Consider the following 25,792-nt stretch of genomic DNA (forward strand, 5'->3'; position numbering starts at 1 on the left):
TCCACGCCGCCTTCCCTCATGTCCTAATGCTAGGCCGCAAGATGAGTCTATGCTGCCTTCCCTGACGCACTAATGCTAGGCCGCAGGTTGTGTCTATGCTGCCTTCCCTCACGCCCTAATGCTAGGCCGCAGGCTGTGTCTATGCAGCCTTCCCTCATGCCCCAACGCTAAGCTGCAGATTGTGTCTAAGCCCACTTCCCTCACATCCTAATGCTAGGCCGCAGGTTGTTTCTAAGCCCACTTCCCTTGCGGCCTAATGCTATGCCGTATGATGTGTCTATGGCGCCTTCCCTCATTCCCCAAAGCTAGGCCGCATGTTGTGTCTATGCAGTCTTTCCTCACACCCTAAGCTAGGGCGCAGATTGTTTCTATGCAGCTTCCCTCATGCCCTAATGTTAGGCGGCAGGTTGTGTCTATGCAGTCTTTCCTCACACCCTAAGCTAGGCCGCAGGTTGTTTCTATGCTGCCTTCTCTCATGCCCTAATGCTAACCCACAGGTTGTGTCTATACAGCTTTCCTTCAGGCCCTACTGCTAGGTCAAAGGATGTGTCTATGCAGCCTTCCCTCACGCCCTAATGCTAGGCCGCAAGTTGTCTATGCAGCCTTCTCTCACGTCCTAATGCTAGGCCGCAGGTTGTGTCTATGCCACCTTCCCTCATGCCCTAATGCTAGGCCAGAGGTTGTGTCTATGCAGCCTTCCCTCACACCCTAATGCCAGGCCGCAGATTGTGTCTATTCAGCCGTCCCTCATGCCCCAATGCTAGGTCGCAGGTTGTGTCTATGCAGCCTTACCGCAAACCCTAATGCTAGGCCGCAGATGGTGTCTATGCCCCTTCTCTCACACCCTAATGCTATTCCATAGGATGTGTTTATGCCACCTTCCCTCACTCCCTAATGCTAGGGCGCAGGTTGGGTCTATGAAGCCTTCCCTCACGTCCTAATGCTAGGCCGCAGGTTGTGTCTATGCAGCCTTCCCTCACGCCCTAATGCTAGGCTACAGGTTGTGTCTATGCAGCCTTCACTCACGCCCTAATAGCAGGTCACAGGTTGTGTCTATGCAGCCTTCCCTCACGCCCTAATGCTAGGCCAGAGGTTGTGTCTATGCAGCCTTCCCTCACGCCCTAATGCTAGGCCAGAGGTTGTGTCTAAGCAGCCTTCCTTCTCGCCCTAATGCTAGGCCACAGGTTGTGTGTATGCAGCCTTCCCTCTCGCCCTAATGCTAGGCCGCCGGTTGTGTCTATACAGCCTTCCCTCGCGCCCTAATGCTAGGCTGCAGGTTGGTGTATGCAGCCTTTCCACGCCCTAATTCTCGCCCACACCACACAGAGTTTGTCTTTAAAAAGTCACAGCAGCAAAGCCTCTGGAGCGTGCAGCTGCCAAGGTCCCCCTGCTTAGGTCTTGACACTGCTAATCACTTGACATACATGAAAACAATTGTATGTTTGACCGATAAACAGATGTGAACTCTCAGCTATTAGATACTAGCGCTGTACCTTAAAAAAGCAGATGTGACTCAATTATTGGATAATGACCCTAAACACCTGGCTGTCAGCCCTCTGAATACCTGGTGACCCCCAAACCCCCCCACAAACTTCGAGAAAACAGCAGGTGGTGCAGCCCTTCCCTCTGTGCCTCTGGGCTCACTCCTGAGCCATGTCTGTGTGCAGTTTTCAACCACTGGTATCAGCCACTGGTTTTAGTCCTTTTGGTGCTGGTATCTGATCTTGCAAAAAGAACATCATCTGTTCTTTTTGCTTTTGTCGCCCTTAGTGGGAAGGGTATGCCCAGACGTGGGACCTGTGCTCACTGCGCCACTGGATAAAAGCTAGTCTGGCTGATGAGGGGTGATACCCCGAAACCAGTTTCAGGATGCTTGTTTCTGTTCCAGGGAGGACCTAGCCTGGCAGTTCAGGCTGGACTGTTTCTATGGGGATCAGGGTCAAGACCGAGTTGCATATGGCTGGGTCCAAACTGGGGTGGCATGGTGAGCAAAAAAAATATAAACAATAGATTAAATCCAGATCTGTGACTGGGGATGAATGTTGGATTTGTTCAGCATTCGGTCCATCACCTGTCCTTCTTGCTGGTATCTGATCTTGGCCTTGGTTCTTCGAGTGCACATGGTGGTTCAGACTGCCATATATTCTGTTGTTGAATTGTTTGTGTGTACTGAAAAGGAGGCGAGGACCACAGACCTCATTTCTGAATGGCCCATGGATAAACTACTAAGACTATACTTCCTTGAAAGATCTTCAAATCAGAGGATACGTGCATTAGAGAAGTCCAAGGAGCCCAGGGTGTGTCAGTGGTTGTGACAAGTATTTGCAGCCCTAGCGGTAAGCACGATGCAAGGTTGCACAGCCTAGGAGTGCACCACATGAAGCTGGAAGTTCTGGAGCACATGAGGGTATAATGGGCATCCAAACAGCTTCATCATCTAATGAGACAAACGTCTATGCCTGTAGAGGGCAAGAGTACAGCACAAGCACTGTCCCCTCTCTGGGACTCTGCCTGATGAGAGGAAAAGAGGGGCAGCCAAGCCACTGGTGAAACATACAACCAACCTATGTCAAAGGTTGACACATCTGGTGCGATTGTGCGGACGCCGCAATTTTCACATAATTATGGATTTTCGGTATTTGACACTTAATCCATCAACTGTTGCATAATCTGCAAATTTTAACAATAAAATTGTTTCTAGTTCAAATGGTTCAAAAGTTTATAAAAACTCAGCAATTTGTGCTGCTGCACAGTCAAAGGCCCTTTGCAAAGGTTGACTGATCACCTATCAGTAGCATATTGCTACATTTAGGAGTTAAACTGGTACAACTAATGTATTAGGTGTAAAACTGACAAAAGGATGAAGCAATACTATCACAAAATACGCAGCATAATTTGCCTTTTACTTGCCGTATAATTTACTCAACCCTGATGCATAATTTAGTACAATCATCCAAGTCTGGACATGTTAAGGTGATGGAGTGGTGGCAGCTCTCAGTGAAGCGTGTCACCTGGAGGTGAAGAATGAACCAGCACTGGACACGTTATGGTGATGGAGCAGTGAAGAACCTTCCAGTAAAGGGTGTCACCTGGTGGTGAGGAATGACCCAGGACTGGACACATGGTGGTGATGCGGTGAGGAATGACCCAGGACTGGACACATGGTGATGATGCGGTGAGGAATGACCCAGGACTGGACACGTTATGGTGATGGAGCGGTGAGGAATGACCCAGGACTGGACACGTTATGGTGATGGAGCGGTGAGGAATGACCCAGGACTGGACACGTTATGGTGATGGAGCGGTGAAGAATGACCCAGGACTGGACATGTTATGGTGATGGTGCAGTGAAGAACCTCCCAGTGAAGGGTGCCACCTGGAGGTGAAGAATGGCCCAGGACTGGACACGCTATGGTGATGGAGCGGTGAAGAACCTCCCAGGAAGGGTGTCACCTGGAGGTGAAGAATGACCCAGGACTGGACAGGTTAAGGTGATGGGAGTGGTGGACAGGTTATGATGATGGAGCGGTGAAGAACCTCCCAGGGAAGGGTGCCACCTGGAGGTGAAGAATGACCCAGGATTGGACATGTTATGGTGATGGAGCGGTGGACATGTTATGGTGATGGAGCGTTGAAGAACCTCCCAGAGAAGGAGGTCACCTGGAGGTGAAGAATGACCCAGGACTGGACACGTTATGGTGATGGAGCGGTGAAGAACCTCCAGTGAAGGGTGTCACCTGGAGGTGAAGAATGACTCAGGACTGGACATGTTATGGTGATGGAGCGGTGGACACGTTATGGTGATGGAGCGGTGGACACGTTATGGTGATGGAGCGGTGGACACGTTATGGTGATGGAGCGGTGGACACGTTATGGTGATGGAGCGGTGGACACGTTATGGTGATGGAGCAGTGGACACGTTATGGAGATGGAGCAGTGGACACGTTATGGAGATGGAGCAGTGGACACGTTATGGAGATGGAGCAGTGGACACGTTATGGAGATGGAGCAGTGGACACGTTATGGTGATGGAGCGGTGAAGAATGACCCAGGACTGGACACGTTATGGTGATGGAGCGGTGGACATGTTAAGGTGATGGGAGTGGTGGCCGTTCCCAGTGAAGCGTGTCACGTGGTGGTGAGGAGTGACCCAGGACTGGACACGTTATGGTGATGGAGTGGTGGACATGTTATGGAGATGGAGCAGTGGACATGTTATGGAGATGGAGCAGTGGACACGTTATGGAGATGGAGCAGTGGACACGTTATGGAGATGGAGCAGTGGACACGTTATGGAGATGGAGCGGTGAAGAACCTCCCAGGAATGGTGTCACCTGGAGGTGAGGAATGACCCAGGACTGGACACGTTATGGTGATGGAGCGGTGGACACGTTATGGAGATGGGGCGGTGGACACGTTATGGAGATGGGGCGGTGGACACGTTATGGAGATGGGGCGGTGGACACGTTATGGAGATGGGGCGGTGGACACGTTATGGAGATGGGGCGGTGGACACGTTATGGAGATGGGGCGGTGGACACGTTATGGAGATGGGGCGGTGGACACGTTATGGAGATGGGGCGGTGGACACGTTATGGAGATGGGGCGGTGGACACGTTATGGAGATGGGGCGGTGGACACGTTATGGAGATGGGGCGGTGGACACGTTATGGAGATGGGGCGGTGAAGAACCTCCCAGAGAAGGGTGTCACCTGGAGGTGAGGAATGACCCAGGACTGGACACGTTTAAAGGATGGATTGGTAGGCGTTCCCCATACATGGTGGTCCGGTGGGCAGGGCCTTGGGACTCCTTGGAGACTGAGGTTTTCAGATCCTCTCTGCAGTGCAGTCAAGGGCCGAACCAGAGCTGTGCTGGAATTTGTCCCAGATCTGGGCAGAGGTTTCACTGCTGCCTCCCATGCCATGCAGGCTTTGGTAAGTGGCCAGCGCCTCACGGAATACTTGATTTGGGCGAGGTGAAAACAAGGTGACCTGTGGGCCAGATGTTCCTGGCAGTCCTGGTTTTCCACCACAGATCCTGACCACTTTCACTGATTTTAGTACTTAGCCCGGTTTGCAGAATAAGTCGACTGAGCACAGACAGAGGAATGTTTTCGTGTTCTTGTGCAGGGTTAGATAGAAGCCCCTAGCAGAAATAAATTAAAAATTGATGAGTTGCATTTAGTAACCCTTCGTGCATTATGCTATATGTTGTCATTGTAGTCAATGAAGTCAGGCCGTGCCCCTCATGTGATGCATCATTGTTCCCTAACTCCCTATTTGTGGAACATTCAGATTTTTAGGTCCAGTGTTAGTCAAAACACTATGATGTACCAACAATGACATTTATAAAGGCTTTCAGAGCCCCCTTCATCCATGTGCCTGTTACTTGCCGTTCACAGCTGGAGAGGAAGAGATTGAGTTACAGACAGAGAGAGAGAGAGAGAGACTGTGTTAGAGAGAGACTGTGTTAGAGAGGGAGAGCGCAAGAGTGAAAGAGGTCGAGAGAGAGAGAGAGTGCAAAAGAGAGAAAGACAGAAAGAGTGAGGTAGTGTGTTAGAGAGAGTGAGGGAAAGAGAGAGATCAAGAGGAAGAGAAACAGAGAGAGCGCAAGAGAGGAAAACAGGAAGACAGTGAGTGACTCAGAGAAAGGGAGAGAGAGAGAAATGGAGAGATCGAGAGCCAGAGAGACAGACTGGGAGAGAGAGCAAGAGAGGAAGACATGAAGAGAGTGAGTGTGTTTTTTTTTTTGGGGGGGGGAAAGAGAGGCCGGGGCAATGTCTTCCAAGCACTGGAAACCTCTCCAACACTTGTTCTTATGCCCCACCCCCCCCTCCAACACCCCCTCCCCCACCCCCCGTGCAGCGCTACACCCCCACAGGAGTATCCAGGCAGGAGCCACCGCCGGTCCAGAGACTCTTCATAGCGCCTACCTCCCGGAGGCTTCGAGCTAACAAAGAGGCCCAGTGTGCCCGGCCTCCTACTCTCCTCCAGGAGAGCACAAAGGGCACCTTCAGGGCCGCCGTACAGCCCCGGGGCCTTGGGGGAGCAGGGACACCCCCGGACCCATGGAGAGGTAGGTGCACGTGCCCCGCGCGCCACAGGTAACCCACATCCGTGCCGTGCGCGCTCGCACCCCCCTGCCCCCCACCCCGGGGGCTGAGCTACTGACCACCCCATCAGCCCCTCCCTGCAGGGCTTCTGTACCTCTCCCCCCTCTTCTCCACTCCTCCTCTTTCACACCAGGATCATATCAGCCCTCCAACACCCCCCCCTCCCCGATATCCCCTCTGCCCCTTCTCCACTCCTTCTCTTTCACACCAGGTTCATAGCAGCCCTCCAGCCGTCCCCTCCTCCATGCCTCCTCTGCTCCTTCGCCACTCCTTCTCTTTCACACCAGGTTCATGGCATCCCTCCAGCCCTTCCCTCCTCCATACCTCATCTCCCGCTTCCCCGCCACTCCTCTTTCACACCGGGTTCGTGACATTCCTCCAGCCCTCCTCTGCTCCTTCTCCTCTCCTTCTCTTTCACACCAGGTTCATAGCAGCCCTCCAGCCGTCCCCTCCTCCATGCCTCCCTCCACAATCTCCGGACTGGCAGTGTTACAGCAGCACCTCTCAGGAATGGAGGGAGGGGACATAAAGAGACCACGGGGAGTTGGGACAGCTGGAGGACCCCGGCTTCCACCAGCGAGGGTTGCCGACCCCCAAGGAAGGAAACACAAGGACAGGAATGGAGGTTGGGGGGCAGGGGGGAGTTATAAGGCACCGAAGAGGCCTCAGCAATATGGTAGCACTTAGAGTAAGGACTGAGGCAGCGAGCATTTGGGAGACCCCCCACAAGGACTGAGGCAGACCCCCTACAACTCCCCATAACGACTGAGGCAGCGAACTTTAGGCAGACCCCCATCACCACCCACAAGGACTGAGACAGCGAGCCTTAGGGAGACCCCCCACCACCCACAAGGAGTAAGGCAGCGAGCATTGGGCAGACCCCCTACAAGGACTGAGGCAGCGAGCATTCCCTTCCCTCTTGCCCCAGCCACCCTCCTAACAGGTGCCCCTCCTCCCTCACCCTCTCACCTGGTGCTCCCCCTCACCTGGTGGTGCTCTGCCCCTCTCGCCCCCTCCCCCCCTCACCTGGTGCTCCCCTGCCCTCACCCCCCCTCCCCGCCCCGACCGCCTGGTGGTCTCCCCCTGCCCTGCTCACCTGGTGCTCCCTCTCTCTCACCTGGTGCTCTGCCCCTCACCTCCTGCCCCCACTCACCTGGTGCCCCCCCTTACCTCTTGCTCGCGCCCTTCCTCACCTGCTGCTCCGCCCTACTAATCTGGTGCCCCCCCACCTGGTGCTGCCCTGCCCTCACCCCCCCCCGGCCCTCTCTCACCCTGCCTCGCTCACCTGGTGCCCCCCCCCTCCCTCACCTGATGCTCCCCCATCACCTGGTGCTCGCCCCCCCTCACCCCTAGACCCCCTCACCTGGTAGTGCTCTGCCCTCACCTGCTGTAGCTCCGCCCCCCTCACCTGGTGGAGCTCTACCCGCCTCGCCCCCAGACCCCCTCACTTGGTGGAGCTCCGCCCCCCCCCCCAACTTGGTGCTCTGCCCCCCTCACCTGGTGGTGCTCCGCCCCCCGCTCACCTGGTGGTGCTCCGCGCCCCTCGTCCCCAGACCCCTCACCTGGTGGTGCTCTGCCCCCCCTCACCCCCAGACCTCCTGACCTGGTGGTGCCCCCCCCCTCACCTGGTGGTGCTCTGCCCCCCTCACCCCCAGACCCCCCTCACCTGGTGGTGCTCTGCCACCCCACCCCTCACCTGGTGGTGCTCTGCCCCCCTCACCCCCAGACCCCCTCACCTGGTGGTGCGCCGCCCCCTCACCCCCAGACCCCCTCACCTGGTGGTGCGCCGCCCCCTCACCCCCAGACCCCCTCACCTGGTGGTGCGCCGCCCCCTCACCCCCAGACCCCCTCACCTGGTGGTGCTCTGCCCCCCTCGTCCCCAGACCCCCTCACCTGGTGGTGCTCTGCCTCCCTCACCTCAGACCCCCTCACCTGGTGGTGCTCTGCCCCCCCCCCCTTCACCTGGTGGTGCTCTGCCCCCCTCGTCCCCAGACCCCTCACCTGGTGGTGCTCTGCCCCCCTCACCTCAGACCCCCTCACCTGGTGGTGCTCTGCCCCCCCCCCCCTTCACCTGGTGGTGCTCTGCCCCCCTCGTCCCCAGACCCCTCACCTGGTGGTGCTCTGCCCCCCTCACCTCAGACCCCCTCACCTGGTGGTGCTCTGCCGCCGCCCCCCTCACCCCCAGACCCCTCACCTGGTGGTGCTCTGCCGCCCCTCGTCCCCAGACCCCTCACCTGGTGGTGCTCTGCCACCCTCACCTCAGACCCCCTCACCTGGTGGTGCTCTGCCCCCCCCCTCACCTGGTGGTGCTCTGCCCCCCTCACCCCAGACCCCTCACCTGGTGGTGCGCCGCCACCCCCCTCACCCCCAGACCCCTCACCTGGTGGTGCTCTGCCCCCCCCTCACCTGGTGGTGCACCGCCCCCTCACCCCCAGGTCCCCTCACCTGGTGGTGCTCTGCCCCCTCACCCCAAGGCCCCCTCACCTGGTGCTCCTCTACGCAGTTGCTGGCCGTGTAGTCGATAATGCAGCGCCCCAGCCACTCATCGGGCCTGGCGCTCAGGATGTCGTTGCGGCAGTTCTCCAGGTGAGGCTGCAGCTTGAGCAGCAGGACGCGGGACAGCAGGTAGCCGAAGCCCCCGTAGCAGTAGCGGCCCTCGGTGTCACCCCCTATGAACTCCTCGGGCCGGCCCAGGTAGAGGTCTGCGTCGATGCTCAGGTGGCTGACCAGGTGCTCGATGCGGTGGGCCTCTGTGTAGGTGTCGTCCTGCACCAGGTAGAACCAGTTGAACTCGTTGACGCTGTGGTCCAGGATGTACTTCACTGTCTGGTACATGTTCCAGATGGGGCGCTCGTCGCCATGTGTGACCACCGTCATGCCGTGGGGAACCTTGCGCCCGCGCATGCCTGTGAAGTACACCAGCTTGTCCAGCCGGTGGCCCAAGGTCCTGTTCACGGCCACTGCCAGTGTGCTGAGGGTGTTCTTCGAGGTCAGGACCCCCACAAAGAGCTTCTCGCGAATGCCCAGCTCTGTGCTGATGTACCTGGACCTGGAAGAGGGAAGAGAAAGAGGGGTGGTGAGAGGTGCCGGAGTCTGGGCTCACCTAACACTGCATCTCAGTGGACACCACAGACCATCTGGGCCAGGTGTCTCCAACCTGTCAATCGTGAGCTGCCAGTGGCTCTAAACACATTCAAAGTATCTCCCAGCCTTGATTTTCCTTTAAAGTAAAGGGAAGAGTGTGTTTATTTTACATTATTATCACCAGGCTGCAGATAGCAGGGCCTGATAATGAGCAGTGCGCAGTCAGATGCATGACCCAGGCTGGGGCACAGAAGTGAAGAACTGAAGCGCTGAGATATTTCAATCTTAAATACAAGTCCGCATCAACTCAATTTTGGATCATGAGAACAAAATGATGTTTCGGAACACTTTTAAATGGGAGAAAATTAAAATGAAAAGTTACCTTAAAAATTAAGGCTTAAAGTCAATCAAGCTGAGCATGTGGGTGTCAGTTTACAGTGCACGAGTGGCTTGGCCTTCAGTAGCGCACAATGATCTTCACTGATCAGAAGTAGCTCTCGCTACAGAAAAGCTTGCAGACCCCTCATCTGGGGTCTCCTAACACTGCATGATTCCAGTGGAGACCACAGACCCTCATATACTGCTGGCACACTACAGACACCCTTTCAAACTACAAGTTCAATCTAGAAGCAGAAAGAGTTAGCAGGGGGTGATGACAGGGCCTGGGCTCCCCTCACACTGTACTAGTGCTTCTGGACTCTGCTCACACATGCCTGGAGGACTGTACATGCCTGCCCCAGCCCCCTCCACAGACAGCCCCCCACACCTCACCCAGCAGAGATAGGCCACAGCCTATTACTACCCTTTAAAGCTAGAAATCCAATCTAGAAAGGATTAGAAACACAAAAATGTGGTAGTGGGAACCGAGACTGGGTGCTTGTAACACAACGGGGGTACCCCACAAAGTGTCATGTCCGTGCAGTGGGGTAAAGGATTCTCTGGGGACACCGTGACACGACGTGGCCTCCCTATAGGGTCGCCTGAATTTCTACAGTTGCTTTCGATTCCCTGTATGGTCACCGGCACGTGCCGCGGGGTCCCTGGACTACACACTGCCTCGGGGGCCCTCCGCACGAATAGTTACTACCTCTGGGGGTTTCCGAAAGGAATGTTACTGCTTTGGGGGTTCCCTCATATGACAGGTTCTTGCCGTGCGAGTACACCATACGCACTGACTGGACATGGAAAAGGATATATACATACATACATACACACACACACACATACATATAAAATCACACAGTCCTACACATGGGACTCAAAACACATTAACAGACTAACTAGACACGTTAAATGGAACATGACAGCCGTTCACAATGTCCTGTGAATGGGCCAGAACACACTAAACATATCAGAGCCATGCAGTCCTCCTACACATGGGCCAGAAAACACTAAACATATCAGACTAATGCAGAATTACAGATGGGGCAGAACGCACTAAACATATCAGAGTAACACAGTGATATAACACAGACACGCAGTCCTACACAGGGGCCACAGCTCACTAAACATATCAGAGTAACAAAGTGATATAACAGACATGCAGTCCTGCGCATGTGCCATAGCACACTAAACACATCCAAGTAACACAGTGATATAACACAGACACGCAGTCCTACACAGGGGCCAGAACACACTAAACATATCAGAGTAATGCAGTATAACAGATGGGCCAGAGCAGACCAAACATACCAGTCACGCAGCCCTACGCATGGGCCAGAGCATACTAAACATACCAGTCACGCAGCCCTACACAGGGGCCGGAGCACACTAAACATACCAGTCACGCAGTCCTACACAGGGGCCGGAGCACACTAAACATACCAGTCACGCAGTCCTACAAATGGGCCGGAGTACACTAAACACACCAGTCACGCAGTCCTACGCATGGGCCGGAGCACACTAAACATACCAGTCACGCAGTCCTACACAGGGGCCGGTGCACACTAAACATACCAGTCACGCAGTCCTACACAGGGGACAGAGCATACTAAACACACCAGTCACGCAGTCCTACGCATGGGCCGGAGCACACTAAACATACCAGTCACGCAGTCCTACGCATGGGCCGGAGCAGACTAAACATACCAGTCACGCAGTCCTACACAGGGGACGGAGCACACTAAACACACCAGTCACGCAGTCCTACGCATGGGCCGGAGCACACTAAACATACCAGTCACGCAGTCCTACACAGGGGCCGGAGCATACTAAACATACCAGTCACACAGTCCTACACAGGGGACGGAGCATATTAAACATACCAGTCACGCAGTCCTACGCAGGGGCCGGAGCACACTAAACACACCAGTCACGCAGCCCTACACAGGGGACGGAGCATACTAAACATACCAGTCACGCAGTCCTACGCATGGGCCGGAGCACACTAAACACACCAGTCACGCAGTCCTACGCATGGGCCGGAGCAGACTAAACATACCAGTCACGCAGTCTTACACAGGGGACAGAGCACACTAAACACACCAGTCACGCAGTCCTACGTATGGGCCGGAGCACACTAAACATACCAGTCACGCAGTCCTACACAGGGGACGGAGCATACTAAACATACCAGTCACGCAGTCCTACGCAGGGGCCGGAGCACACTAAACACACCAGTCACGCAGCCCTACACAGGGGCCGGTGCACACTAAACACACCAGTCACGCAGTCCTACGCATGGGCAGGAGCAGACTAAACATACCAGTCACGCAGTCCTACACAGGGGACGGAGCACACTAAACACACCAGTCATGCAGTCCTACACAGGGGACGGAGCACACTAAACACACCAGTCACGCAGTCCTACACAGGGGACAGAGCACACTAAACACACCAGTCACGCAGTCCTACACAGGGGACGGAGCATTTGTGGAGAAGTGTGGCACAATGGTTAGAGCGGCAGACCCTGAAGCAGAGATCTGGGTCAAGACCAGGGTTCAAGTCCCGCTTCGGCAGGTCTTGGGCTCAATTCCCTTGGACCAGATAATTCTCGCATCGGTGCCTAATCTAATTAATGGGTCCCACTCTGCAACTCTGGGCAATAGCTTGCTTAATCTCCACAACGGCCCCAAAAGCGCTTGGATGCCTGGCTTCACCCTGGGGGTGCCCAGGAGTGGGCACCTCACAGGGAAAAGCCAGGAGGGGTTCCATAGCGGTATGAGTACAGCGCCTTGAGACCCTAACGGGTGAGTAGTGCGCTAAACAAGTGCAAAGTTTACTGTTTTACTAAACATACCAGTCACGCAGTCCTACGCATGGGCCGGAGCAGACTAAACATACCAGTCACACAGTCCTACGCAGGGGCCGGAGCACACTAAACACACCAGTCACACAGCCCTACACAGGGGACGGAGCACACTAAACACACCAGTCACGCAGTCCTACGCATGGGCCAGAGCATACTAAACATACCAGTCACGCAGTCCTACACAGGGGACGGAGCACACTAAACACACCAGTCACGCAGTCCTACGCATGGGCCAGAGCATACTAAACATACCAGTCACGCAGTCCTACACAGGGGACGGAGCACACTAAACACACCAGTCACGCAGTCCTACGCAGGGGCCGGAGCACACTAAACACACCAGTCACACAGCCCTACACAGGGGACGGAGCATACTAAACATACCAGTCACACAGTCCTACGCAGGGGCCGGAGCACACTAAACACACCAGTCATGCAGTCCTACACAGGGGCCAGAACACACTAAACACACCAGTCACGCAGTCCTACACAGGGGACGGAGCATACTAAACACACCAGTCACGCAGTCCTACGCATGGGCCAGAGCACACTAAACACACCAGTCACGCAGTCCTACACAGGGGACGGAGCATACTAAACACACCAGTCACGCAGTCCTACGCAGGGGCCGGAGCACACTAAACACACCAGTCATGCAGCCCTACACAGGGGCCGGTGCACACTAAACACACCAGTCACGCAGTCCTACGCATGGGCCAGAGCACACTAAACACACCAGTCACGCAGTCCTACACAGGGGACGGAGCATACTAAACACACCAGTCACGCAGTCCTACGCAGGGGCCAGAGCACACTAAACACACCAGTCACGTAGTCCTACGCAGGGGCCGGAGCATATTAAACATACCAGTCACGCAGTCCTACACAGGGGCCGGAGCACACTAAACATACCAGTCACACAGTCCTACGCAGGGGCCGGAGCACACTAAACACACCAGTCACGCAGCCCTACACAGGGGCCGGTGCACACTAAACACACCAGTCACGCAGTCCTACGCATGGGCCAGAGCACACTAAACACACCAGTCACACAGTCCTACGCAGGGGCCGGAGCACACTAAACACACCAGTCACGCAGTCCTACACAGGGGACGGAGCATACTAAACACACCAGTCACGCAGTCCTACGCATGGGCCGGAGCAGACTAAACATACCAGTCATGCAGTCCTACAAATGGGCTGGAGTACACTTAACACACCAGTCACGCAGTCCTACACAGGGGATGGAGCACAGTAAACATACCAGTCACGCAGTCCTACACAGGGGACGGAGCATACTAAACATACCAGTCATGCAGTCCTACGCAGGGGCCGGAGCACACTAAACACACCAGTCACGCAGTCCTACGCATGGGCCAGAGCACACTAAACACACCAGTCACACAGTCCTACGCAGGGGCCGGAGCACACTAAACACACCAGTCACGCAGTCCTACACAGGGGACGGAGCATACTAAACACACCAGTCACGCAGTCCTACGCATGGGCCGGAGCAGACTAAACATACCAGTCATGCAGTCCTACAAATGGGCTGGAGTACACTTAACACACCAGTCACGCAGTCCTACACAGGGGATGGAGCACACTAAACATACCAGTCACGCAGTCCTACACAGGGGACGGAGCATACTAAACATACCAGTCATGCAGTCCTACGCAGGGGCCGGAGCACACTAAACACACCAGTCACGCAGCCCTACGCAGGGGCCGGTGCACACTAAACATACCAGTCACGCAGTCCTACACAGGGGAGGGAGCACACTAAACATACCAGTCACGCAGTCCTATGCATGGGCCAGAGGACACTAAACATACCAGTCACGCAGCCCTACGCAGGGGCCGGTGCACACTAAACATACCAGTTACGCAGTCCTACACAGGGGACGGAGCACACTAAACATACCAGTCATGCAGTCCTATGCATGGGCCAGAGGACACTAAACATACCAGTCACGCAGCCCTACGCAGGGGCCGGTGCAGACTAAACATACCAGTCACGCAGTCCTATGCATGGGCCAGAGGACACTAAACATACCAGTCACGCAGCCCTACCCAGGGGCCGGTGCAGACTAAACATACCAGTCACGCAGCCCTACGCATGAGCCAGAGCATACAAAACACGGTGTTTCAAGAACTTCCCATCTCCGGGATGTAATGGAAACGCTGCAATGGACCCAAAACAACCGACAGCGCCACGAGGCCATCCCATTGGGAGTTGTGTGCTAGACACACGTCAGGAGCCAGCGATCCATGAAGAATGCAGCCACGCCGGAACAGCTACCAGCCCAGGTACCCCAAGGCTGTGTGCCAGCGCGTAGCAACAGGTGAGGGGCCCCAATGGAGCTGAGCGTCAGAGGGTCCCTCTCCTGACGTGCGCTAGTGCAAACACCGCCCACCCTGGGGCCGAACAGAGCCGCCAGGCGTCAGAGGGGCCCTCTCCTGACGTGCACTAGTGCAAACACCGCCCGCCCTGGGGCCCCAACGGAGCCAGGTGTCAGAGGGGCCCCCTCCTGACGTGCAATAGTGCAAACACCGCCCACCCTGGGGCCCAACAGAGCCGCCAAGCATCAGAGGGGCCCCCTCCTGTTGTGCCCTCTCCTAACTGGCCCGCCCTGTTGCCCCAAACGAGCCAAGCGTCTGAGGGGCCCTCTCCTGACTGGCCTACCCTGAGGGGCCCTCCCCTGGCGTGCACTAGAGTGCAAACACTGCCCGCCCTGGTGCTCCGTTGTTTACTCACTACAGGTCTGTGCACATTGTTTGAGTTCCCAGGCCCGTCCGTCTACTTCCAACCCTCCCTCGGGCACGAGACCCCGCGTGTGCGTCTCTGCACACTGCACCAGTGGTGCCCGTACATGGTACAGCCATGCCAGCCGTGCTGTGTGCTCCTGGGTCTTCCGCCCACTGCCAGAGGGAAGAGGGCGGGTGCCGCCTCGCGGCGCTGTAGTATCTGGGAGCGCATCCCCAAGATGTGGACGGCCTGTGAGGGAGGATCGGGACAAGAGCTTAGAAACGGGGCAGGCCGCAGGGGGTCGTAAGATGGAATATACAGTGTGAGGGGGCCCTCCAGCGGCCACCAGAGATGGGGGCCCCACCGGACACCAGCGGGAGGATGGAAGGGGGGACCGGACACCAGTGTGAGGGGGGCCCCCACCGGACACCATAAGACACCAGTGCCCCCCCCCCCCCCCACACCACCACATGACACTAGTGTGGGAGCTCATGGGACACCAGTGTGAGCCCCCCCAGGACACCAGTGTGAGGGGGTAACACCAGAGGGGGACGGGGGACCGACACCTGTGTCAGGGGGCCCCACCGGACACCAGTCTGAGAGGGCCCCCACCGGACACCAGTGTGACACCCCCCCCCCCCACATGACACTAGTGTGAGAGGGTCCCCCATAGACCACCAGTGTGAGAGGGGCAGCACCAGTGTGAAGGGGCCCTCCAGCGGCCACCAGAGATGGGGGCCCCACCGGACACCAGAGGGAGGAAGGAAGGGGGGACCGGACACCAGTGTGAGGGGGGCCCCCACCGGACACCATAGGACACCAGTGCCCCCCCCACACCACCACATGACACTAGTGTGGGAGGGTCCCCCATAGACCACCAGTGTGAGGGGGGCAGCACCAGTGTGAAGGGGCCCTCTAGCGGCCACCAGAGATGGGGGCCCCACCGGACACCAGAGGGAGGACCCCCAGGACGTGCAGGACGCAGCAGCTGTTGCAGATCAGGGTTTGGCGTCAGCAGCTGGAGCAGACACACGTGGGGGGGCACACAGTGACAGGCGGGGGGGGGGGGGGGGTGGAGGCTACCGCAGAAGTGCTGCCAGATGTGCTGGGGGGGGGAGGGGGGGCAGGCCTGGCAGGATAAACACTGGCGACGAGGCCCCTTCAGAGGGGAGGGCGGGGGGCGGAGGTGGGTTTCAGAGGCAGCTACCGGCTCAGCTGCGGAGGAGGGAGGCGGTGGGGGCTCAGGATGGACAAAGGGAGGGGGCTCCTTCGGCGGGGGATGGGAGCAGCGACCTCGGTACTCATACCTCCCCATACCAATACTGTGTTAATACCTTCCCATACCAATACTGTACTCATACCTCCCTATGCTAATACTGTACTCATACCTCCCCATACCAATACTGTACTCATACCTCCCCATACCAATACTGTACTCATACCTCCCCATACCAATACTGTACTCATACCTCCCCATACCAATACTGTACTCATACCTCACTATGCTAGTACTGTACTCAAACCTCCCCATACTAGTACTGTACTCAAACCTCCCCATACTAATACTGTACTCAAACCTCCCCATACTAATACTGTACTCAAACCTCCCCATACTAATACTGTACTCATACCTCCCCATACTAATACTGTACTCATACCTCCCCATACTAACGCTAATACTAATACTGTACTCATACCTCCCTATACTCATACTGTGCTCATACTTCCGTATACTAATACTGTAATCATACCTCCCTATACTAATACTGCACTCATAGCTCAGCCCAGGGACCCCACAGGACGCTCTGTGGGTTTAAAGGGGGCTTTCAGCACGCATACCTGCCCACCGGTCTAAAACCCTCCTGCGCAGCCACAAACAAGCATTGGCAGGGACAGGCCTGTACCATGTGCCCCGACTAGCACATTAACCCATTCACTGCCCGAGCGACCACTGTGCTGCTTTAAAATAGAAAACCCCCTCGGTGTGAGGCCATCTGCACCTCCGGCGTCCGCATCTCGGGCCGGCCTGGAGACTGAACGACATTGTGCAGATGGTTCAAATGTGCTTGACATTTCGATGCATTTCTCAAAAATGCAATCATAACTCTCAAATCGCTACTTTAAAAAATTGTTTCCCCGGAGTCCAGCAACCCCAAATGTGTGGCTTTTCCGAAGATACGTTGTAGTCACAAGCCATTGTGTAATATCTGCGCCGTTTGGGAAATTGTGACAGTTTGTGGGCACTGATGAGAAGAGGAAGATTCAAAGTGAACTAGGAGTAATGCGTGAAATCTACACTCCGAGTCTGAAGGGTTTAAGGCACCTACTGGTGAAGACCGGACCCCCCCGACCCCTGCCCAGCAGCACGCACTCGGCAGGACCTTTGTCTGATTTTAAGCACTTTCTGCAAAGACGTGGTGAGTCCCCCCAAACCTCTCACCTGCAGGAACACATTTCTAACAAGTACTGACCCCCAAATGTGTTCCTATGGGTGTCGTGAGCATTATGGCTACTAAACATGTAGGAGGTTTTCTGTGGTTCGGGGTGCACATAGGAGATTAAATGCTATCTGCAATCTGGAGAGCGGGCTGAGGGTCCCCGGCTTTTGGTCACAACATTGCCGCGGGCCTGTGGTGGAAACACCCACAACTGTGTATTTTTTAACAGCCCCACATGCTGGGTGAGTGTGTGTGTGTGTGTGTGTGTGTGTGTGTGTGTGTGTGTGTGTAGAGGGGGGGAGGGTAGGGGGGGGAGGGTGTCAGCAGGGACGCGCACTCCAGGCACCCAAGAGTCAACCTGCCAACCCCAGCCAATGCTGAAACCTAGAGGTGCACCGCAGCTCACACCGAGGTGGTGGAACCAACCCCGGCACATCATTTAACCCCGGACACCGGGAGATATTAAAGTAAGGGACATCACAATTGTACCTTCTGTGATCGAAAACGGAAGAAATTCAGCCAAGTGGCAAATATTCTACCCTCCTAAGTGTCTACACTTTTCCAGATACAAATCGGACCCCCTCCACCACTTGGGCCTATTGCACAGGAAAACACACACGTGCCCAAACCGTGACCAAGTGAAGACAGTTTAAACTGTCCTGAAGTCACAGTCGTGTATTTGGCCTCTTACTGTCACCTATGAAGCGCCCACACACACTAGTGAAGCCCCGGTGTCACTGCTAGGTGTGTGGAAGGGACACTGGGTTGTGGGGCAGAGGGAGGCGCCTGCTCTTCCCGGGGCGCACTGGGACGGGGCCGCAGAGGTGGTTGGGGCGGAGGGGCCTCCTCCCGGGGGCGCAGAGGTGGAGGGGCACAGGTGGAGGGCTCTCCTCCCGGGGGCGCAGAGGTAGAGGGGCACAGGTGGAGGGCTCTCCTCCCGGGGGCGCAGAGGTAGAGGGGCACAGGTGGAGGGCTCTCCTCCCGGGGGCGCACAGGTGGAGGGCTCTCCTCCCGGGGGCGCACAGGTGGAGGGCTCTCCTCCCGGGGGCGCACAGGTGGAGGGCTCTCCTCCCGGGGGCGCACAGGTGGAGGGCTCTCCTCCCGGGGGCGCACAGGTGGAGGGCTCTCCTCCCGGGGGCGCACAGGTGGAGGGGCCTCCTCCCGGGGGCGCACAGGTGGAGGGGCCTCCTCCCGGGGGCGCACAGGTGGAGGGGCCTCCTCCCGGGGGCGCACAGGTGGAGGGGCCTCCTCCCGGGGGCGCAGAAGGTAGAGGGCTCTGCTCCTGGGGGCGCACAGGTAGGGGGCCTCCTCCCGAGGACGCAGAGGTGGAGGGGGTGGAGGGGCCTCCTCCCGGGGGCGCAGAGGTGGAGGGGGTGGAGGGGCCTCCTCCCGGGGGCGCAGAAGGTAGAGGGCCTCCTCCCGGGGACGCACAAGTGGAGGGCTCACCTCCCGGGGGCGCACAGGTGGAGGGCTCTCCTCCCGGGGGCGCAGAGGTGGAGGGCTCTCCTCCCGGGGGCGCAGAGGTGGAGGGCTCTCCTCCCGGGGGCGCAGAGGTGGAGGGCTCTCCTCCCGGGGGCGCAGAGGTGGAGGGCTCTCCTCCCGGGGGCGCAGAGGTGGAGGGCTCTCCTCCCGGGGGCGCAGAGGTAGAGGGGCCTCTTCCCGGGGGCGCAGAGGTGGAGGGCTCTCCTCCCGGGGGCGCAGAGGTGGAGGGGCCTCCTCCCGGGGGCGCAGAGGTGGAGGGGCCTCTTCCGAGGTGGCGCACAGGTGGAGGGCTCACCTCCCGGGGGGCGCACAGGTGGAGGGCTCACCTCCCGGGGGCGCACAGGTGGAGGGCTCTCCTCCCGGGGGCGCACAGGTGGAGGGCTCTCCTCCCGGGGGCGCACAGGTGGAGGGCTCTCCTCCCGGGGGCGCACAGGTGGAGGGCTCTCCTCCCGGGGGCGCACAGGTGGAGGGCTCTCCTCCCGGGGGGCGCACAGGTGGAGGGCTCTCCTCCCGGGGGGCGCACAGGTGGAGGGCTCTCCTCCCGGGGGGCGCACAGGTGGAGGGCTCTCCTCCCGGGGGGCGCACAGGTGGAGGGCTCTCCTCCCGGGGGGCGCACAGGTGGAGGGCTCTCCTCCCGGGGGGCGCACAGGTGGAGGGCTCTCCTCCCGGGGGGCGCACAGGTGGAGGGCTCTCCTCCCGGGGGGCGCACAGGTGGAGGGCTCTCCTCCCGGGGGGCGCACAGGTGGAGGGCTCTCCTCCCGGGGGGCGCACAGGTGGAGGGCTCTCCTCCCGGGGGGCGCACAGGTGGAGGGCTCTCCTCCCGGGGGGCGCACAGGTGGAGGGCTCTCCTCCCGGGGGGCGCACAGGTGGAGGGCTCTCCTCCCGGGGGGCGCACAGGTGGAGGGCTCTCCTCCCGGGGGCGCAGAAGGTAGGGGGCGCACAGGTGGAGGGCTCTCCTCCCGGGGGCGCACAGGTGGAGGGCTCTCCTCCCGGGGGGCGCACAGGTGGAGGGCTCTCCTCCCGGGGGCGCAGAAGGTAGGGGGCGCACAGGTGGAGGGCTCTCCTCCCGGGGGGCGCACAGGTGGAGGGCTCTCCTCCCGGGGGGCGCACAGGTGGAGGGCTCTCCTCCCGGGGGGCGCACAGGTGGAGGGCTCTCCTCCCGGGGGGCGCACAGGTGGAGGGCTCTCCTCCCGGGGGGCGCACAGGTGGAGGGTTCTCCTCCCGGGGGGCGCACAGGTGGAGGGCTCTCCTCCCGGGGGGCGCACAGGTGGAGGGCTCTCCTCCCGGGGGGCGCACAGGTGGAGGGCTCTCCTCCCGGGGGGCGCACAGGTGGAGGGCTCTCCTCCCGGGGGGCGCACAGGGGGAGGGCTCTCCTCCCGGGGGGGCGCACAGGGGGAGGGCTCTCCTCCAGGGGGCGCACAGGGGGAGGGCTCTCCTCCCGGGGGCGCAGAGGTAGAGGGGCCTCTTTGAGATGGGGGCAGACATCTCTACCTAGCTCGTCGGGGATACACTTCTTTAGAGAGAGCTGACAAGTCGGCTGGTTTTATGCTGAATACAACATTTAGGGTTCAACGCCGAGGATTTCCCTCTGTGGGGCGCGGAACTTTCCTTCATTTACAGCTCCCAAGACCCTTCTTAAAAACCGCGTTAATAGCCTGGACTCCCGGTTCTGCCTGTGGTAGTCCACCACCCCCTGCTGATAAATGGGCGTGGTTTGACTCCTCTCCTGCCCCCCCCATTCCATACCAGGGCAGTTTCTCTCCTGCCCCTCCCCCCCCCCCCCCCAACAGCTCCACTCCTGCACCCCCCCCCACCCGGCACAGCTCATCTCCTGCCCTCCCCGGCACAGCTCCTCTCCTGCCCTCCCCCGGCACAGCTCCTCTCCTGCCCTCCCCCGGCACAGCTCCTCTCCTGCCCTCCCCTCAGCATAGCTCATCTCCTGCCCTCCCCCAACACAGCTCCTCTCCTGCCCCCCCAACCCGGCACAGCTCATCTCCTGCCCCCCCCCCCAGCACAGCTCATCTCCTGCCTCCCCCTCCCCCCAGCATAGCTCCTCTCCTGCCCCCCCCCCCCCCCCCACCCGGCACAGCTCATCTCCTGCCCCCACCCGGCACAGCTCCTCTCCATCCCTCCCCCTCCCCTCAGCACAGCTCCTCTCCATCCCTCCCCCAGCACAGCTCATCTCCCGCCCTCCCCCAGCACAGCTCCTATCCCGCCCTCCCCCAGCACAGCTCCTATCCTGCCCTCCCCCAGCACAGCTCCTATCCTGCCCTCCCCCAGCACAGCTCCTCCCCCTACCCCCCCGCCCCCCCAAGCACAGCTCCTCTCCTGCCCTCCCCCGGCACAGCTCTTCTCCTACCCCCCGAGCACCTCCCCTACCCCTACCCCCCCCCAAGCACAGCTCCTCTCCTACCCTCCCCAGCACAGCGCCACTCCTGCCCTCCCCCAGCACAGCTCCTATACTGCCCTACCCCCGAGCACAGCTCCGCTCCTGTCCTCCCCAAGCACAGCTCCTCTCCTGCCCCTACCCCTCCCCTGGGCACAGGAGGGGGAAGGTCAGGGCTCCAAAGAGGTCTTAGAAGAGAACTTCAAAGCGCTCCTGGCAGTAGCGAGTGCTTAGAGGGGAGCCTTGAAGTACCCGACCAGCTGCGAGGCACTATAATTACGGAACCAGACCCAGATCAGCCCGGGGAGGGGGGAAGAGATGGGTCACAGCACACACAGCCCGTGCAGGCACTGATGGGAGAGTCCAGCACAGCACACACAGCCCGTGCAGGCACTGATGGGAGAGACCAGCACACACAGCCCGTGCAGGCACTGATGGGAGAGACCAGCACACACAGCCCGTGCAGGCACTGATGGGAGAGACCAGCACACACAGCCCGTGCAGGCACTGATGGGAGAGACCAGCACAGCACACGTAGCCCGTGCAGCCACTGATGGAGTGACCTGCACAGCACACACAGCCCGTGCAGCCACTGATGGGAGAGACCAGCACAGCACACACAGCCCGTGCAGGCACTGATGGGAGAGACCAGCACACACAGCCCGTGCAGGCACTGATGGGAGAGACCAGCACAGCACACACAGCCCGTGCAGGCACTGATGGGAGAGACCAGCACACACAGCCCGTGCAGGCACTGATGGGAGAGACCAGCACACACAGCCCGTGCAGGCACTGATGGGAGAGACCAGCACAGCACACACAGCCCGTACAGGCACTGATGGGAGAGACCAGCACAGCACACACAGCCCGTACAGGCACTGATGGGAGAGATCAGCACAGCGCACACAGCCCGTGCAGGCACTGATGGGAGAGACCAGCACACACAGCCCGTGCAGGCACTGATGGGAGAGACCAGCACAGCACACACAGCCTGTGCAGGCACTGATGGGAGAGTCCTGCACAGCGCACACGGCCCGTGCAGGCACTGATGGGAGAGACCAGCACAGCACACACAGCCCGTGCAGGCACTGATGGGAGAGACCAGCACAGCACACACAGCCCGTGCAGGCACTGATGGGAAAGTCCAGCACATCACACACAGCCCGTGCAGGCACTGATGGGAAAGTCCAGCACAGCACACACAGCCTGTGCAGGCACTGATGGGAGAGTCCTGCACAGCGCACACGGCCCGTGCAGGCACTGATGGGAGAGACCAGCACAGCGCACACGGCCCGTGCAGGCACTGATGGGAGAGACCAGCACAGCGCACACAGCCCGTGCAGACACTGATGGGAGAGTCCAGCACAGCACACACAGCCCGTGCAGGCACTGATGGGAGAGACCAGCACAGCACACACAGCCCGTGCAGGCACTGATGGGAGAGACCAGCACAGCACACACAGCCCGTGCAGGCACCGATGGAGAGTCCAACACAGCCCGTGCAGGCACTGATGGGAGACCAGCACAGCGCACACAGCCCATGCAGGCACTGATGGGAGACCAGCACAGCGCACACTGTCCGTGCAGGCACTGATGGGAGACCTGCACAGCGCACACAGCCCGTGCAGGCACTGGAGACCTGCACAGCGCACACAGCACGTGCAGGTACTGATGGGAGAGTCCAGCACAGCGCACACAGCCCGTGCAGGCACTGATGGGAGAGACCAGCACAGCACACACAGCCCGTGCAGGCACTGATGGGAGAGTCCAGCACAGCGCACACAGCCCGTGCAGGCACTGATGGGAGAGTCCAGCACAGCGCACACAGCCCGTGCAGGCACTGATGGGAGAGTCCAGCACAGCACACACAGCCCGTGCAGGCACTGATGGGAGAGTCCAGCACTGCGCACATAGCCCGTGCAGGCACTGATGGGAGAGTCCAGCACAGCACACATAGCCCGTGCAGGCACTGATGGGAGAGTCCAGCACAGCACACACAGCCCGTGCAGGCACTGATGGGAGAGTCCAGCACAGCACACACAGCCCGTGCAGGCACTGATGGGAGAGTCCTGCACAGCGCACACGGCCCGTACAGGCACTGATGGGAGAGACCAGCACAGCACACACAGCCCGTGCAGGCACTGATGGGAGAGTCCAGCACAGCACACACAGCCCGTGCAGGCACTGATGGGAGAGACCAGCACAGCACACACAGCCCGTGCAGGCACTGATGGGAGACCTGCACAGCACACACAGCCCGTGCAGGCACTGATGGGAGAGACCAGCACAGCACACACAGCCCGTGCAGGCACCGATGGAGAGTCCAACACAGCCCGTGCAGGCACTGATGGGAGACCAGCACAGCGCACACAGCCCATGCAGGCACTGATGGGAGACCAGCACAGCACACACTGTCCGTGCAGGCACTGATGGGAGAGACCAGCACAGCACACACAGCCCGTGCAGGCACTGATGGGAGACCTGCACAGCACACACAGCCCGTGCAGGCACTGATGGGAGAGACCAGCACAGCACACACAGCCCGTGCAGGCACCGATGGAGAGTCCAACACAGCCCGTGCAGGCACTGATGGGAGACCAGCACAGCGCACACAGCCCATGCAGGCACTGATGGGAGACCAGCACAGCACACACTGTCCGTGCAGGCACTGATGGAGACCTGCACAGCGCACACAGCCCGTGCAGGCACTGGAGACCTGCACAGCGCACACAGCACGTGCAGGTACTGATGGGAGAGTCCAGCACAGCGCACACAGCCCGTGCAGGCACTGATGGGAGAGACCAGCACAGCACGCACAGCACACACAGCCCGTGCAGGCACTGATGGGAGAGACCAGCACACACAGCCCGTGCAGGCACTGGTGGGAGAGACCAGCACACACAGCCCGTGCAGGCACTGATGGGAGAGACCAGCACAGCACACACAGCCCGTGCAGGCACTGATGGGAGAGACCAGCACACACAGCCCCTGCAGGCACTCATGGGAGAGACCAGCAAACACAGCCCGTGCAGGCACTGATGGGAGAGACCAGCACAGCACACACAGCCCGTGCAGGCACTGATGGGAGAGTCCAGCACAGCACACACAGCCCGTGCAGGCACTGATGGGAGAGACCAGCACAGCACACACAGCCCGTGCAGGCACTGATGGGAGAGTCCAGCACAGCACACACGGCCCGTGCAGGCACTGATGGGAGAGTCCAGCACAGCACACACGGCCCGTGCAGGCACTGATGGGAGAGTCCTGCACAGCGCACACGGCCCGTGCAGGCACTGATGGGAGAGACCAGCACAGCACACACAGCCCGTGCAGGCACTGATGGGAGAGTCCAGCACAGCACACACAGCCCGTGCAGGCACTGATGGGAGAGACCAGCACAGCGCACACAGCCTGTGCAGGCACTGATGGGAGACCTGCACAGCACACACAGCCCGTGCAGGCACTGATGGGAGAGACCAGCACAGCACACACAGCCCGTGCAGGCACCGATGGAGAGTCCAACACAGCCCGTGCAGGCACTGATGGGAGACCAGCACAGCGCACACAGCCCGTGCAGGCACTGATGGGAGACCAGCACAGCACACACAGCCCGTGCAGGCACTGATGGGAGACCAGCACAGCACACACAGCCCGTGCAGGCACTGATGGGAGACCAGCACAGCACACACAGCCCGTGCAGGCACTGATGGAGACCTGCACAGCGCACACAGCCCGTGCTGGCACTGGAGACCTGCACAGCGCACACAGCACGTGCAGGTACTGATGGGAGAGTCCAGCACAGCGCACACAGCCCGTGCAGGCACTGATGGGAGAGACCAGCACAGCACACACAGCCCGTGCAGGCACTGATGGGAGACCAGCACAGCACACACAGCCCGTGCAGGCACTGATGGAGACCAGCACAGCACACACTGTCCGTGCAGGCACTGATGGAGACCTGCACAGCGCACACAGCCCGTGCAGGTACTGATGGGAGAGTCCAGCACAGCGCACACAGCCCGTGCAGGCACTGATGGGAGAGACCAGCACAGCACACACAGCCCGTGCAGGCACTGATGGAGTCCAGCACAGCGCACACAGCCCGTGCAGGCACTGATGGGAGAGACCAGCACAGCACACACAGCCTGTGGACGCACTGATACAGAGACCAACACAGCACACACAGCCCATGCAGGCACTGATGGGAGACCTGCACAGCACACACAGCCCGTGCAGGCACTGATGGAGAGTCCAGCACAGCACACACAGCCCGTGCAGGCACTGATGGGA

General features: G+C 59.2%; 1 protein-coding gene across 1 annotated transcript in view; it reads right to left on the minus strand.

Moving 5' to 3' along the window:
• Nucleotides 1-25,792, minus strand: part of CHPF (chondroitin polymerizing factor) — a 72,954-nt gene that overhangs the window by 24,710 nt on the left and 22,452 nt on the right. The window contains exon 2 of the mRNA XM_069227199.1: nucleotides 8,598-9,162. Coding sequence (XP_069083300.1) covers nucleotides 8,598-9,162 — 565 coding nt within the window. The remainder of the gene's footprint in view (nucleotides 1-8,597; nucleotides 9,163-25,792) is intronic.

This window comes from Pleurodeles waltl, chromosome 3_2 (genome assembly GCF_031143425.1).
Source record: "Pleurodeles waltl isolate 20211129_DDA chromosome 3_2, aPleWal1.hap1.20221129, whole genome shotgun sequence".
In the NCBI taxonomy this organism is placed as follows: Eukaryota; Metazoa; Chordata; class Amphibia; order Caudata; family Salamandridae; genus Pleurodeles; species Pleurodeles waltl.